General features: G+C 43.2%; 2 protein-coding genes and 1 long non-coding RNA gene across 9 annotated transcripts in view; 1 reads left to right on the forward strand and 2 right to left on the reverse strand.

Moving 5' to 3' along the window:
* The window catches only part of Rbl1 (RB transcriptional corepressor like 1), a 55,302-nt gene extending 53,079 nt beyond the window's left edge, over positions 1 to 2,223 (reverse strand). For both annotated transcript variants that reach the window (XM_021235651.2, XM_005084597.4), the window contains exon 1: positions 1,974 to 2,223. In XM_021235651.2, the coding sequence (XP_021091310.1) occupies positions 1,974 to 2,129 (156 nt within the window). In that variant the 5' untranslated portion in view covers positions 2,130 to 2,223. The remainder of the gene's footprint in view (positions 1 to 1,973) is intronic.
* A 223-nt stretch (positions 2,224 to 2,446) lies between these two features.
* On the forward strand, positions 2,447 to 8,026 carry LOC121134549. Its single transcript, XR_005871639.1, has 2 exons — positions 2,447 to 2,790; positions 4,733 to 8,026. It is a non-coding gene; the product is annotated as an uncharacterized LOC121134549 (long non-coding RNA).
* Mroh8 (maestro heat like repeat family member 8) overlaps positions 3,653 to 16,468 on the reverse strand; it is a 94,579-nt gene continuing 81,763 nt past the window's right edge. For 3 of the 6 annotated variants that reach the window (XM_040733031.1, XM_040733028.1, XM_040733032.1), the window contains 5 exons: positions 15,904 to 16,026; positions 13,982 to 14,081; positions 12,434 to 12,496; positions 7,287 to 7,457; positions 3,653 to 5,190 (listed from right to left, as the gene is read on the reverse strand). In XM_040733031.1, the coding sequence (XP_040588965.1) occupies positions 7,309 to 7,457; positions 12,434 to 12,496; positions 13,982 to 14,081; positions 15,904 to 16,026 (435 nt within the window). In that variant the 3' untranslated portion in view covers positions 3,653 to 5,190; positions 7,287 to 7,308. Of the gene's footprint in view, positions 5,191 to 7,286; positions 7,458 to 12,433; positions 12,497 to 13,981; positions 14,082 to 15,903; positions 16,027 to 16,468 lie in introns of those variants that run through there. The other 3 variants (XM_040733029.1, XM_040733030.1, XM_040733033.1) reach the window with 3 other exon arrangements.

The following is a 16,468-nucleotide window of genomic DNA, read 5'->3' on the forward strand; positions in this document are numbered from 1 at the left end:
ATCAACTCTGCCTAGCTAAGGTTAGAATTTAGATCATCAACCTTCTCTGGACTGAGTTTAGCATACTTAGGAATCTGAAACAAGTGCCCAGTGTGAGTGACTTGGCCACAGATTGTACTTAAAATGTTTATTTAAATGAAGGCCTGGGAGATTATAATGCTTTCTCGGGATGTCAAAAACCATTTTCAACTGAGATGTCATTAAAATTTCCCTTACTTTTTTGTATAATGTATGTGTGTCTGCCTATATGTACATGTGTGTAAATGTGTTCACCCACTCATGTAGTCACGAGTGAAGGTCAGAGATAAATGTTGGGTGTCTTCATCTATCACTCTCAACCTCAATCTTTTGAGACAACAGCTCACTGAACCTGGAGCTTTGTGCTTCGGCTAGACCGGCAGGCCACGGCCAGGACTTGGGATGGCCTGTCTCCACCACTGCATCCTTCGCAACCTGTAACCCGGGGTTACAGACAAGACTGCCACTGCACCTGTGGCTGCTTGGGAATCCTTTATCCACTGAGCTCTCCTTTACTTTCATAGTCTCTCTCTTTTCCAGATATGTATACCGTGTTCTGTCTGCATGTATCCCTGCAGTCCACAAGAGGGCACCAGATCTCATCACAGATGGTTGTGAGCCATCATGTGGTTGCTGGGACTTGAACTCAGGATCTTTGGAAGACCAGCTAATGTTCTTAACCATTGAGCCATCTCTCCAGCCCCGAAGATGACTATCTTTTTTTTTTTTTAATTGAGTCTACTCTGCCTTTTCCTGGAAACATGAAAGGTTATCTCCAGTACTTTTCTCTCATATGAATAGACAATAGTCAACTCCTACTTCCAAATCCATGCCTTTGAGTCCAGCAATTATTTCACTGGCAGGTGAGTCAGAGGAACAGTCTATATGTGAATCCAGCCCATGTGCATAATGAAAGCTTTTGTAACATCCCATCCTAGCACCCCAGAAGATACCAAAATCCAAGGATGTTCAAGTCCCGGATTTAAAATGGCAATGATCATCTAGATTACTTGATGATCATACTATATTGTTTGTGGAATGACAATTCTGTTCATGTTCAGGACAAATGCAAATTTCCCCAAATACTTTTGATCTGCTGACCCCCCCCCACGTGAATTCCACTTGTACAAGCCATCACAATTATACTTCTACACTAAGCTTATATACCTATGCAAGTTTCAATATCTGATTGACTGTAGGCAAAACAATCCTGGGAGATGGTAACTGCAAGAAAACAGGTAGTCACTAACCTGCCGGGAAGACAAATATAAACGTCACTGCGAAACCTAATAGTGATAACGACCATTTAATTTATTCACAGCCAGACCACGGTAATGACCTAGCGGAGAGGAACGTGGGGCTGAGAAGAGCTTTGTGTGTGCTGACTTTGATCAAACTACAGTGGTGTATATGAACTCAGTGCCGCACCCTGTGAGGCAGAAGGAAGGGTGCGAGGTTAAATGGCTCATCAGCTGATCCAGGTTGCACCACAAACCGTGCCACCTTGGGTGTCAAATTAACCTCGCATGACCCCGCTTTCTCTTCTGCGGAGCGGGGATCCAAAAAGTGTTTCAGAGGAGTGGGGAAGACAAAATCAAAGGGCTGAGCAGAGATGAGCAACTCATTTTACCATAGGATCAGGTCTGATCGATTTAACGGCAGCACCGTGCCTTTTGGGGCGCTGAGCGGTGCGCAGAGATCAAGTTTGGAAGTCTGGTGTCTAGGGAACCCCGGAGCGGAGCGGACTCAGAAGCAGGAGCTCCTTTTCTCAGCTTCGGTTTCCCGCCTCAAAACAAACGGGTGGGTTGTCCGAACTACACCCACCCTTCCCTCCCGCACTCCTCAGAGACCCTCGTAGGTGGGGGAACTCCCACCGCCCGATGGGCTGGGGCGGGGGCGGGCCGGGGGTGGGGCCTGGCGAGGGTCGGGGCCGCCGCCCACCTGCCGCCGCTCACCTCTAGGCTGTAGTTACCGCGGATGGCGGTGAAGTCGTCCAGAGCTTCGGCCGCGCTCCCCTCGTCCAGGTTCAGCTCCTGACACAGGGCCTGCAGCGCCTCCCTGGCCGCGGCGACCACCGCCGCCCCCTCGGCGTGGGGTTCTTCCTCGAACATCCCCTCCGGCCCGACGGGCGGCGCGACCCGGCTTCGGGGTTTTCTTTTCCCTCCCGGCGAGCTACCCACAACCCCCCGCGACAAAGCGCGCGAAAATTGCCTACTTGAGCTCGCCCTCCCTTCATCGTCTGCCTCCGCTTTTCTCCTCAAAAAGTCCCTTTCTCCTCTGGAGCCCGCATTTGCCCCTCTCCGGGAATGTGATAAGAAGGTGGACCTCAGACTCTAAAGCACAGCTAGCTCGGGCCCTTGGTGGGCAGCCCCGGGTCAGCGGCCGGCGGGTACGGACCGGAGGGAGCGAGGCGGAAGGATCCGAGCCGGTGCTGAGGCCGCCGGGACTGTAGCTTGCGACCCGCGCTCTCCACTGCGGGTCCCGTGGTGTGGGTAACTTAGGGCTACCTGTGGCGTGTTCGTTTGTCCCAGTGAGAAGCCTTTTCCATGACAGTGGCCCGTGCACCCTCGTTTTGCCAGCTCTCGGGCGCGCATTAAACCCGTTCACACTCAGCTTTGACCCTTGATGAAATGGAGGCAGGAGCAGCCCAAAGTGGCTCTTTGATGTAGGAGCGCCACGTCGGAGGCTACTGCCTCGCCAGAAAGGGATGGAGAGGCAAGGATTTTAGGTGACTCGCCCTTTCTTAACTCCCTGGATTCTAAAACTGTGCCAGTAAGTAATCATTTCAGGAGTAGAGATGGTCTTTGCACTAACCTCAAAGGTGATTTTAAAACGTAAATTAGAAACGGACAGTTTCACTCAGAATACTTCAGGAAATGCCTTTTGTCTTTAATATATAGAAACACATAGCATTCAGACGCACCAGGTAATTCTTAACTTTGAAAATACCAAGCTAGTTCTCAGTAGGAGGAGGCTTTTCTTGTGTGTTCATCAAATGGAAATGGTATTGGGCATGCCTTTGCTTACCTAGCTCTTCATCTTTAAGTTCAGATGCCACCTTCTCAGGCCATATCTGAGCAGCACATCTAAAAGTAAGTAGGTGACGCCTCCCACCCAACAGCCATTTCATTGTCTCCATTGTACCTTATTGAAATTGTCGTGCTTTTTGACCAGTATTCTTTAGTTCGGATTAGTTCTTGGCACTCAGTACTTAGTGTGGTATATTTGAAAAATTACAAAGTGCCCCTTGTTTGGATGAAGGGGTCACTAGGGAAGAAAATGGGGATATTGACGCAAGTTATGAAGGAATTTGTATGCCCCACTAAGGTCTAAATGTTATATTCAAAGCAGAGATTTCAACGTTAGTGATGATCAGTCTGTTTTGAACAAACTCCCTGGCTGAAACTATGGCTTCATGGACGGGATAAGACTACCAAGTTTGAAGATAGTAGGTTGCTATCTTACATGCTGGAAGGTGACAGACTTGGAAGGAATCTTTGGACTAATTGAAAGGGTGCGCTGCTGATGTAGGAGGAGTCCTGTGTTAGTGATTTTTTCCTAGGGAGATATAAACCTCTAAATCCCAGAAAGGCAAATGACAACCCACCTAAGAAACAGTCCAGCCTTATTCATCTTTAGTGAAAGTGTGAGTTAGTTTATTGGGGTACTTAGAGGAAGGAGCATGGATAGTCAAGGAGCATGGATGCATCATACAAAAGCCCATTCCATCATGGGTGACAACCTACAAAAGCTACATCCTTGGAGCTCCCTGTACAGCTAGCTGACATCAGAGCCAGCCTGAGTTTCCCTAGCAATTATTTAATGCACATATATGTCTGTGTGAAACACACATATAAACACACACACAAATATATATATATGGAGAGAAGTCTTCAATTCAGAGGAAACAGCTGCACAGCACCCCAGCAACAGGTTTCTGTCTAGGCCAAGGTGTTAAAAGACTTTAAGTAGGATGAGCCTTCAAGCAAAGGAACAAGCAATTTTAGCTATAGTACAGTTTCACATAGGGTTCTTACAGGAAGTAAAGGCCTCACAACTTCATTTAAACTCTAAAGCAGATTACCATAGTGGAAGTTATGGACTGTGGCTTAAAAGTTATTTAAGCTATTTTTAAAACAAAAACCTTTTTTCATTTAATACTTCAATAAAATGCAATGGATTGGTTGACCAGACTTTATAATCCTATGAAGTCTATTGCTGAAATGACAAATCTGGGCAGTAATATAATCCATAAGTTCTTTAGAAGTCACCAAGGTAATTGCAGGAGAAAGGCCTGAGGACTAGCTTGTAAACTTCTTTAGTTTTTGTAGCATGAATAATAAAAAGCCAGAGACAGATATTGGGGCTCAATGTGAAGATCAGAAAAGCAAAGCAGCCAGCCACTAAACAGTTCAGTGTTTTTCTTGCCACTAGATATCTAAACCACATCCTTAGCTTAGCCTCTGGTATCATTATCTCCCTACATTTTTGGATTTAAAAAGGGAATTTATTCACTCGTTCTGTAACAGTCTTGCTAAATAGCTGCGCCTGGCCTGGAATTTGCTACATAGATCAGGATAACTTTGAACTTGTGACACTTCTCTCCCTTCTGCCTTTCAAGTGCTGGGATATAGGTATAAGACACCATGCCTGACTTGTTCTCTCATTTTTTAAATATGGAAATTTAAAGATGAGTATCTTTTCATCCCTACAGGTCTATTTCTACCCTGAGAATGGAACAGTGCATGAAATCAAACCAAGGACTGAGAAAAAGGGTTAAAAAAAAACCCACCAGTTTTTATATAACTCCATTGTCTTTACAGTACAGGATGGTTGGATATTCTCTGTGATCAAAATGTACATTATGCTAACTTTAGGAAAGAAGTGTCCAGTCCATGAATTTGATAAAAAACACTGGAGGCTCAGTATCACTAAAAACATATTTGGTTGCACAAGTTTATTTGGAGCACAAATTCAGCTACCGAGATGAACTGTAGAGAAGATCTGTGTTTATTCCCATTTGCAAGAAAGAGTAGACTGGAGAAGAGTACAGCAGACTAACCAAGGGTGTGGGTGTAGGAATCAGAGTACTTGGGTAATCCTGGCTTTGCCATTTACTAGTTGTGTGACCCAGAGCAACTCACTTTCATGCTTGTTTCCTCAGTTTCCCATCTGCAGAATGAAGATAATAATGGAGTGAATTAAGAATTAAAAGGGTTAATTATATAATGTGCTGCTATTCATTTTTATTGGATAATCTAGAAAACAGACTAGTTTAAAAGTGGATAGTAGAGTTGGTTTCCTAAAAGGAGCTAAGGTGAATATGGTGAGGGGTGAATGTACTTCAAATGTATGGTTAGTTAATATTCATTGCAGTCTTACATGTAGTGACTTAACTGTATTCTTGGCTCTGATTCAGTGTGAAAATTTAAGAAGGGATGTTCAATGTGACATCGTGATCTAGGATGCCTGTGGCCTGCAGGCTATAGGCTGGACATACTTGAAGAATCCATCAGGCAACTAAAGTCTTCATTTTGAACCTGGAGCTACAAGACAAGATGCATATTGCCACATCCCACTCTCTATGAACCATAAAGGGATTTGTTCCTAAAGACATCTCAGCAGAGAGATAGCAATGAAAGTTGGGAAAGAGGGTGAATAATGATTAAGACTGCTCACTGAACAACACAATGCAATTCACTGTGGAATGGAGCTCTTCAACTGCCAATTGTCATATTTCCTTTTTTTCTTCATATCACCCCAAGAGGTTTCTTTTGTCCTGGAGAGCTCAGCTCTGGCTTTCTGCTTAGGTTGCTCCACTAAACAAAAGCCTGAAAGGTAGACTTAGTACCTCATTTCTAGTATGCCCCTATGTGTAGTTATCAAGGTATTTATTCAACATTAACTAATCTGTTTCTGTCTCTTTTTATATGCCTTGGAGTTTTGTTTGCATGTCTGTCTGTCTGTGTGAGGGTGTTAAGATCTTGGAGTTACAGACAGTTGTGAGCTGCCATGTGGGTGCTGGGAATTGAGCCCCTGAGTCATCTCTCCAGTTCAACTAATCTGTATCTTAGAAAAATTCATCTTCTGAGAACATTTTCTTCACTTATATTTAAAGCGGGCAGTTGGTAGTGAACAGATTCCATCTTAGAGCTTTCTAGGACCTGGCACATTAGTTCGAGAAATTAGGAACATAGGGGAAAAGGAGTGGGGACTTTGTATACACTGAGATAGACTCAGCATGATACCCTGTCAAAATTTTGTTATTGCTCACAGGCTTCAAAAAAAACTAAAAAGGAGAAAGCCCTCATGAGATTTCATAAAATACTAAGTATGAAAATGTAAAAATAGACTGGTATCTCTAATCTTTTACATAGTTGACATTCACTTAGCCTTGACAACAAAGCCACCAATACTAACACTGTTATTTATTTGGAATTTTTCTTTTGTCTTTTTTATTATTTTTACTTAAGGATTGTTTTGTGTTCATACAGAGTTCTACTATGTAGCCCTGACTGGCAGGGAACTTTTAGTGATCTACCTTCCTCTGCCTCCTGAGTGCTGGGACTAAGGTGGGCACATAAGTCTTGGTTTTTGATAGACTATAACAGACTCTCATGAAGTAGAGACTGACCTCAAACTCATTGTGTAATCTAGAAAGGTCTTAAATTCTTGATTCTCCTGCCTCAACCTCCCAAGTGTTTTTGTGTGTGGAACCCAGGGCCTCTCACATGCTGAGCATGCATATTTCCACCCTTCTACTGACTCATATACCTGACCTGGAATGTCTCTCTCTCCTTCCTCACCCCGCCCTTCTGTCTCTCTAAAACAGTCATCATCACTTAAACTTTGTGGATATCTGTATAACTCAAACTCACTACAATTTTTACTATATCTGCAAATTTAAATCAAGAACTTAACTCCATATTTTAACTACTAAAATATTTTCTAAGAGGGATTATGTTGAAGGTAACTAACAGCACGGAAGTAGCTTCATGCTAGTTTGCCTAAGTCTAGAAGAAAAATGGGGAGTTCAGGCCAGCAAGATCAACTTAGTGGGTAAATGTATTTGCTACCAAGCCTGACAGCCTATGTTTGATCCTTGAGATGTGTATTATGGAAGAGAGAAACCCCAAAAGTTGTCCTCTGACCTGCACACATGCATACTCTCATAGACACGTTTGGAATATGGTAACATTTTCAAAAAGAGAGAAAATGGAATGTGTTTATCACTTCTGTGGTTTCTGAAAGGGCTTTTTTGCTCTTACCTGCTGCTATGTGTTTTGCATTCTAAGTATGAAGACAGCCAAAGAGTTTCCTCAACCAGGAAGTTCTTATCTGGGATTCTGACTCATTCCTCACCCTCTGGATTCGGAACAGAGCCTGGGAGGCGATGATGCGCAGAGAGGGCTCAGGATCTTGTAACAGTTCTCTCAGATCTACATGGAAGAAACCGAGACTGGACTTTCTAGAAAGGAGCACTGCTCTAGATACCAAGTAGCCAACAAACCAGAGCAGCTGGGATTAAAAAGGCAGCTTTTTCCAAAGCTGTCTCAGAGTCTGTACATTGATGAACTAATTCCAACTTTGACATGTAAAACCCACTCTTCTGAATTGCTTAGTATTTCATTCCTTTGCAATAGTCTACCTAAAATAAAATTATTTGGGCATTCCAAGCTATGTCTAATGTTAACCTCGTAACTTCTTTGATCACAGTAAATCTGTTTCTCGGCCCAAAGCACTTCCCAAAACTCAGGCGCCTTCCCACACACAGATAGCCTGGTGCCATAGAGATAACACATCACTTAACAAAGCTTCCTTAACACCTGCACTCCCTGGTGAAATCTCCTGCTCATTGCTTATCAAACGTTTCCTGCTTCTGACAGCCCCTGTCTCATTCCTCAGTGTCTCCTGTCTACAACCCCCCCACATTCCTCTGCCACATGCAATGCCATGTTCCCCTATGTAAGCTCCTACGAAATTCTCAATAAACAGAGCTTGATCAGCCTATTGTGTTGCTCTCATTCTCCGAGTCTCCTTCCCCATTTGTCTCCCCCCCCCAAGGATAGCCCACATTGACTTGGTCCCGCTGGTCAGGGCAGAGTGGCGCCCAACTTGGGGCTCCTGGTATGGGATCTCGACAAAGGTTACTCACATTCGGAAGGCAGTCCCCCAGCCTTGGGAACTCCGCAGCGCCCATAAGGCTACGTGAGAAGACCCCCGTTCCTGATTGCCACAAGCCAAAGGCATGTGAGACAGACCTACTTTAAGGACCCCAAAACGCTCATCAGGGGACGAGTGGGAAACTTGTTACTTTGGAAATTCCGCGGCACCCATCATGCGACTAGAGGAGGTTCCGTTCCTAATCGCCACAGCCTACCCAGCTGAGATGAGTCGAGCAACTATTATGGGACAGACATTGTCTAAACATGAGTTATTTCTCTAGGGCCTTAAGTAAGCCCCTCAAGACACAGGGAACTTGGGTTAAAATCAAGGATTTTAATTTATATAATTAGAGATAAGAGACAAAAAGTCTCTTATCAAAGAGTCAGATGATTGTATATTTACGTGTGTATATTTTAATAGCCAGAAAAGCTAAAATAAAACAAAACCAAGTACAAAAAATTTTAGAGTTTAAAAGTTTTAAAAGGATCTTTCCCTCTTACAAAAGCCACTGCTACAGCTGTAACAGAGCTACACCAGGGCTTAAAAAAATAAAGATTCAACCACACATATACAAAGGACAAAAAAAGAAAAAAGCCTGCCCCTAAACCAATTTAGACACCTTTGCTTTCTGCCCTGATGGGTCCCTTACTGAACTTGCTTCTTCTGCTGACTATAGGACCTTGCATAATTAATAGATTAATTGCTTTTATTAGACAAAGAGTTAGTGCTGTACAGATTCTTATGCTATATCAACAGTATCAGAGACTAGAACAGGGCAATGCATACTATATAGAGTCAGAAATTTAGTTCTGCAGTTCTATGATTAGAACTGCTTACTAAAAGAAGTGGGGAATGAGAGATCCCAACTCAACATTTTTAGACCCCTAGCGACTAGCCCATCACAGAGTGACTTGCCCTTCTGCCCTCTCCTGAGAAACTGGAGACCTCAAGATAAATTTAAAAGATAACCCTCCCTGATCCAGGAACTAGCTCACCACATTCCTGCTCAATGTTTAACTGTACAATGCCCAAAGAATACTTGCTTGAGATAACCTTCCTGTTAAGACATAAGCTATCATTTAACTTCTCATCCTTTATGATGTTTGCCTAACTCCCCAATTTGGTTTTTCCCTTTAAAAAACCCCCGACTGCAGCTACTAGGGATCGATATCCTCTGCCCCTGCGAGGGTCATTAGCTCGGCCCCAGTGCACTGGTTCCCCGAATAAACCTCCTGTGCTTGCAGCAAGAACGGTCTCTCTTGAATTATTGGGGTGTTGGCTTATCCTGAGACTTGAGTGAGGGTCTTCCCATTCTGGGGGTCTTTCAAACTTTCACCATCAAAATAGCAAAAGTCTAAGAAAGCAATTTGGTTTAACTAGAGACACTGCTTGTCAAACAATGAGATGTGCCCACAATATTTATCTGTAACCTCGAGGCCTATTTCCTAATAATTTATAAGTAGATATTACTCATGTTACAAAATTTGACAAGTTAAAAAATGTTCACATGGCAGTTGATAGGTATCCAGGTTTCTTTTTTTTTTTTTTTTTTTTTTTTTTTTTTGGTTTTTCGAGACAGGGTTTCTCTGTATTGTTTCGGAGGCTATTGGTCCAGCCCGGCCTCGAACTCACAGAGATCCGCCTGCCTCTGCCTCCCGAGTGCTTAAGGCGTGCGCCACCACCGCCCGGCGGTATCCAGGTTTCTTGATGGCCACTACCAAACTAAAAAAGCCACCAAGCATGTGATAAGTCACTGTTCAAAATGTTTTGCTTACGGCCGGGCATTGGTGGCGCACGCCTTTAATCCCAGCACTCGGGAGGCAGAGGCAGGCGGATCTCTGTGAGTTCGAGGCCAGCCTGGTCTACAAGAGCTAGTTCCAGGACAGCCTCCAAAGCCACAAAGAAACCCTGTCTCGAAAAACCAAAAAAAAAAAAAATGTTTTGCTTACATGGGAGTTCCAAAAGTGATAAAAAACAGACAATTGGTCTAGATATTCTAATAAGACATTCAGCTATTTTGTACTCAATAGAAAATTGATCACAACAGGTATTTCTTATAATCCTCAAGGAATTGTGGAGTGTACTTATAGTTCCTTAAAAATGCAACTTCTAAAAAACTACAAAGGGGGAGTAATAGTAATGTCACCAATCCCCACCTGGCAAGGCAAGGGATTGCTAGTTGTGTTTGGCCTTGGGAACCTCATGGCCTCTGGCCATTCCAGTGTTGCAAAATTCCTCTGTACCTGTTGATGGTCCCCCACCAGGTGATAGTTGCTCTCTTAGCATTCCTTTTAAGATACAACCCACAGGATTTAATCATTATGCCTTTATAAACACTGTAAAAGTAATAGCTTTGACATAGATGTAGGACAAGCATCACTCACTTCCTGCTCTTTGTCCTGGGCCTGGACAAGTTTTTACATGTAGAAATGGAATGGCTTATTCCATGTTGCCTACAAATTGGACAGGGTTAGGTATATTAGCCACCCTTCTCCTAGATGTAGAGTTTATTCCAGGAAATGAGCCCATTCCAATACCTAGCATAGATTATCTTATTCTCAGACATAAGAGAGTCATCCAGTTCATCCCCCTGTTAGTGGGACTTGGGAGTATGGGGGCCCTAACCACCGGCTCCACAGACATAGGAGTAGCTATACAGACATACTCCAAGCTATCTCAATGGCTTGCTGATGATGTACAGACTATGTACAAGTCAGTTCAGGACCTTCAGGACCAAGGTGACTCCCTGGCAGAAGTAGTCCTACAAAATAGGAGAGGCTTAGGTTTACTCACAGCAGGCAAGGGAGGCAGTTTGACTTTGCAGGAGAAATGCTGCTTTTACACCAACAAATCAGGCATTGTTTGAGACCGAATCAAGAGACATCAATCAGGAGAACTTGAAAAATGCTGCAGAGAATTGTTCGATCGGCACATTTGGAGTGCCTGGAGTGGATTTCTACCTTGTTTGGCCCCTTCCTTGGCTTACTAATCCTCCTGTCGCTAGGACCCTTTCTCTTTAACAAACTGATGGTTTTCATTAAAAACCAGATTGACGCTGCAACAGCATAGTGTATCTAGGTACACTATCACTGCCTCGATATGGCCGATATGGGATACAATTGTGATGAACCTTACTCGCATGTCACCTGCAAAAATGGCTATAAAATCACCTTTGATTCATCATCTCCTTGGTGAGCTGGGCTGGTTATCCAGTGACTGGCAACTGGGGGAGGACAGAGGGTGTTTCATCCCAATAGCCCCCCATGACCCACATGGTTGAGGAAAAGAATCACTCACTCTTGTAGTTTGTCCTCTTACCTTCATAAGCATACTAAATAAAACAAATTTTAATTAAAAAACAAATTGCTTAGATTTTTAATTTGGTTATGAAAGTAGAGATTTTGGCTGGGCAGTGGTGGCACACACCTCTAATCCCAGCACTTGGGAGGCAGAGGTAGGCAGATCTCTGTGAGTTCGAGACCAGACTGGTCTACAAGAGCTAGTTACAGGAAACCCTGCCTCAAAAAACACACACAAAAAAGAAAGGAAGGAAGGAAGGAAAGGAAGGAAGGGAGGAAGGAAGAAGTGGTTTGGGGTTGTGAGAATATGCATTTGTGTATGCATATGTAACTCCTTTCCCCTCCAGTACTATGGATTGAACATAGAGCCTAATGCCAAGCTTCATCTGCACATACTGGACAAACACTCTACCATTAAACATTATCTCCCGATTTATACAGCTCTTCTTACGTGGGAGTAAGAACTCTTCGAGCACTCAGTCTGCAGAACTGTGCAGTTGGAGAAAGTGTCACCCACCGACAGTTCTGAAACAGTTCTGACAGCTGTCTTAGAGGCTAAGCACTCTCGTTCTTAGTCCTTCACTGGACAGCACAGCTTCTGAGACAGTGGGAAGCCTCTGAGGTTCGTGTGAGACGTCACCATAATTGGTTAGGATAGATTTGTAGAAAGATGATGTTTTACTTCCTGACAAAGTTTGGAAGGTTCCCTTTAGACAATCATTAGATAAGCTATTTCCAGACAAACAGGATCATACCCTTTCCTAAGGGGTCTTAGACTTTAGATGAGACCATAATTTAATTGAATTACAATCACTTTATGCTTTTAATGCTACATAAGCCCAGAGTTTTAAATGCCAGACTCAGCTGTGGCTTCAGAGCCTGCCTGTAGTCACAGACTGAGGTACCTTCCAAAATAGGGCATTCCACATCCAAGCAATGCCATTACTTACCATTTTCTATGTCAGTACCCTTTCTCTTGAGTTCACTGGGATCCACATAATTTGATAAGATCCCTAAATACAAGATAGTAAGCCTTAGACTTTTGCTTTTATAAACTAAAGGTTTTTCATTTTTATCATTTAATAATCTAAGCAGGTGGCAGAATTAGCCTTTAGTTAATAAGGCATATTCAAAACAATAAATTCCAGCCAGGCATTCTGGCTCATACCTGTAATCCCAACACTTGGGAAGCTCAGGCATGAGAATTGCCATAAGTTCGAAGTTAACCTTAAGTACACAGTGAAACTATCTGAAAAGCTAAGCAGAGCCTTGAGTGGTAGCATACATCTTTAATCCTAGCATTCACGGGGCAGAGGCAGGAGTATCTGTCTAAGTTGAAGGCAAGCCTGGTCTACAAATCAGTTTCAGACCAGCCAGGGCTACACAGTGAAAACCTGTTTCAAAAAAATAAATAACCAAAGTAATAAGGAACAAGAGCCAGCAAGATGGCTTAAAGAGCTGATATGCTTGCTTGTGAACCTGACAACCTGAGTTCAATTCCCAGACGCACACAGTGGATGGAGAGCCGACTCCCACAAGCTCTCTGTCCTCCACATATCCACCACATCATGTAAATGTTGTCTCTTACATGCACACACACAATAGTTTTATTTATTAATATTAATATTCCAAAGTGCCTTATAGTTATTGGTCAATAATGTCATTCCTTTTTCATTAAAAGTGTTTTCAAGGTCATTTACATAAAGATCATGCCTAAATCTATAAGTCTGGTATGAAGTTTGTGGCTGAGGAGGTCAGGTCCTAGCAGGGAAAAAATTGGTTTTGTTTTGCTAGATGGATTATTGTGACCATCAAATTGGCTGATAGATACTTAGGTTTATGTTCATAGATTAGTGCTGCTGTCAGCTTTGGCCAGAGAGTAAGAGACTATTGATTGTCAGACCTAAGTGAGACATCTCTCTCCCCGTCCTGGGCTCAGAACACTGTAGAAGAGGGGGCTGAAGGAATGTATGAGATGAAGGGGCAGGTGGAGTGTTGTAGAATACGTCTTCTAGACATTGCACTCATGAGCTCACAGCAGCTGTAATGGCCTGCATAAGACCTGCACAAGACTGGACCCACTGATACTCTCTCACCAAGGACTTGAGGCCCTGCATGCCCTTGAGGATTTCTAGGCAGTTACAAAGGTTCCTGGGGAAAGAGGTTTGTGAAGTCCCTGAGGATCTACAGGCTGTTAATGGTTGCTGAAAGGGGCAGTGTGAAGGAAGAAACATTTTTCTCAGTGGTAGTCACTTGTAAGTTACCCATGCTTCTATAGTAACACTAATTAAATTTATTGAGTCACCAAAATAAGACACGAAAGTAGAAGAGAAACTATTTGGGAAGAAGGGGATCAATGGGAATGCATGAGGAATATGAGAGTTATGAGGTGAATATGATTGCAATACATTCTATGTAAAGAAAAGACTGGGATACTCAACACAACATTGCAAGGTATAGGATAAGGTAGCTATACAAATGAAAGGGTTTTCTTTTACCTATAAACAAGACAGCTGTTCTTCTGATGGGAAGTTTTGGGTCCTTGGAATACATTAGTGTTTGGTCTAGGATGTTTATTTTCCCCTTGCTTTTTTCGCCCTAAGTTGATGAGAAGAGTATATAACAATAAAGTAGCAGGTGAGTACAGCAGTATCTGAATTACTTCAGTGAATGTCACAGTGGCTGCTTTGCCATGATAGCAAGCCCCTGTAAAGTTAAGTCCTCAGAATACCCACTGTGTACACCTGTCCATGACACCTTTGCAGTCACCCTGGCTTCTCTGTGCCTCTGCCTTCTCACCTCTAAATGCTACCTTGAGCTTTGACTTCCCTACCAGCTCTTCTTGTGAGTCAACCCAGCTCTGGGCACTCTGCAGGCTTCTTTTCTTGGCACATACTATTTTCCACTTGGGGTTTCTATTTTAGTTTCTTAGAAGTTTTCAGTCTCCTTACTAGTTTGCAGGCTACAAACTAGAAGTTTTAAAAACTGCGTTGCCATGACCTGCTACATGGAAAATCTATTTTGCTCTCTTGGTGAATTGTGCACCTTTCAAGGGCCTCTTGGAAGGACAATCACCTCACAAAACAGGAAGGGGAGACAAGAATTTTTTTCTCATAGAGCTTACAATTTGACATGAAGAGTTTGCACTTTTACCCATTGGGAACAACAAATATCTTGTTGGAAATATTGTCATTAATGTGTCAACTATACGTAATGACTGAAGTTCACCCAGGAAAAGACAGGCAAGGGCACTATAGTGTGCTTCCCAGCCCTACAAACTTGATGGGAAGAAACCATTCTGGGTTTTAGATATGTGGAAGATTCAGGTGGTTCTACTTCAAGCAGTTTCTAGAAAACTATGCATGGAACTTCTGAAGCTACTGTGGATTATATAGGCTCTGCTGGGCTTATAAACAGAAGATGCCATCTGGGTCTCAGGACTAGTGACATGCTGCCCTCTTCTTATAAGGTCTTAGGAAGTCCTTGCTTAGGGATTAATGTTCTAATGGAAAATAATAAGACAATCCACTATATCAAGCAAAGGGTTATAGATGTGAAGACAATGCATAATTATTTCAACTCAGCTCACATGGACATTTGTTGTTGTTGTTTAGACAAAGCCTCACTAATTCTGGCTGTCCTGGAACACGTTGGCTTGAACTTACAGAGATCTGCCTGTCTCTCCCTCCTGAGTGCTGGGATTAAAGGTGTGCATGACCAAGCCTAGCCCAAGTAAACCTTTTGGACTAGAGATCTGACCTTGTAGTTTCTGATGCAATTAGTGGGGCTCTCTAGTTTATCAGTTATTTTGTTATTACTATTTTGAAACAAGGTCTTACTCTCCAGCTCAGCTTGCCCTCACACTCAGACTGAGCCTCCTGACTCAGCCTCCTGACTCAGCCTCCTGAGTGATGTTATTACAGGGATGTGCCACTACACATCATACCACCAGCCTTTTGCATATATGAGGACACATGTTAGTAGTAAATTTGTTGGCGAGTGAAATGGACCAATGGGTAAAAGTGCTTGCCATGCAAACCTGAGGACGCAAGCTTGATCCTTGAAACCCACATAACAGAAGCCAGATGACTAATTCTAGCATCCCTACGAGACAGGGACTCACATCAGCAGAAACAAAAGGGACCCTGCCTCACACAATGGAAGGCAAGAACTGACTCCTGAGAGTTGTTCACTGACCTCCACTTGCACACTGTGGCACACTCAATGTGTGTGCACATACACATAAAACATTTTTAAAAGCATCTGTGACTAATTGGGGGAACTACAGAAAAGAGATCTACCTCTTCAACAGTTCATGGAGAGCAACTACTGCTGTGAAAGGGTGGGTGGTAAATGTTTCCTGCATGCCATGTCTCCATTAAAAACAATCAGAAAAACAAAGCCAGTATTTCTCACATACAAAGAATCTGCAGACCCTTCTAACTTCATTTGGTTTGATGTATAAGGGATCTTTGCAGTACACTTCTCGGGGCAGCTTCCATTTCAGGAACTGGGCACATAGAGTTAGGACTCGTCTACTCTCCTGTGGGGGAAGAGAGTATAACAGATCAGCATTTTCAAACATTCTTTAACTGAGGTAAATTTTCTTTAGTAAAACTCACATCAAAGTCTAATGTGAAAGTCCGATAATTTCAGAATTACTCTGAGTGAGATAAGGATGCAGAAACCAGCCGGGAGTTGGTGGCACACGCCTTTAATCCCAGCACTCGGGAGGCAGAGGCAGGCGGATCTCTGTGAGTTCGAGACCAGCCTGGACTACCAAGCGAGTTTCAGGACAGCCTCCAAAGCCACAGGGAAACCCTGTCTCGAAAAACCAAAAAAAAAAAAAAAAAAAAAGGATGCAGAAACCACTGGACTCTGGAAACTGACAACTAGTAGATGTGGTACACAGCTAAGACACAGATTCTATAGCCCAGGCTCTAAACAGGATTCCATTGTCTAGCCATTGCTCTCAGAATGCCACT

Source organism: Mesocricetus auratus, unplaced genomic scaffold (assembly GCF_017639785.1).
Source record: "Mesocricetus auratus isolate SY011 unplaced genomic scaffold, BCM_Maur_2.0 Super-Scaffold_100028, whole genome shotgun sequence".
NCBI classification, from domain to species: domain Eukaryota; kingdom Metazoa; phylum Chordata; class Mammalia; order Rodentia; family Cricetidae; genus Mesocricetus; species Mesocricetus auratus.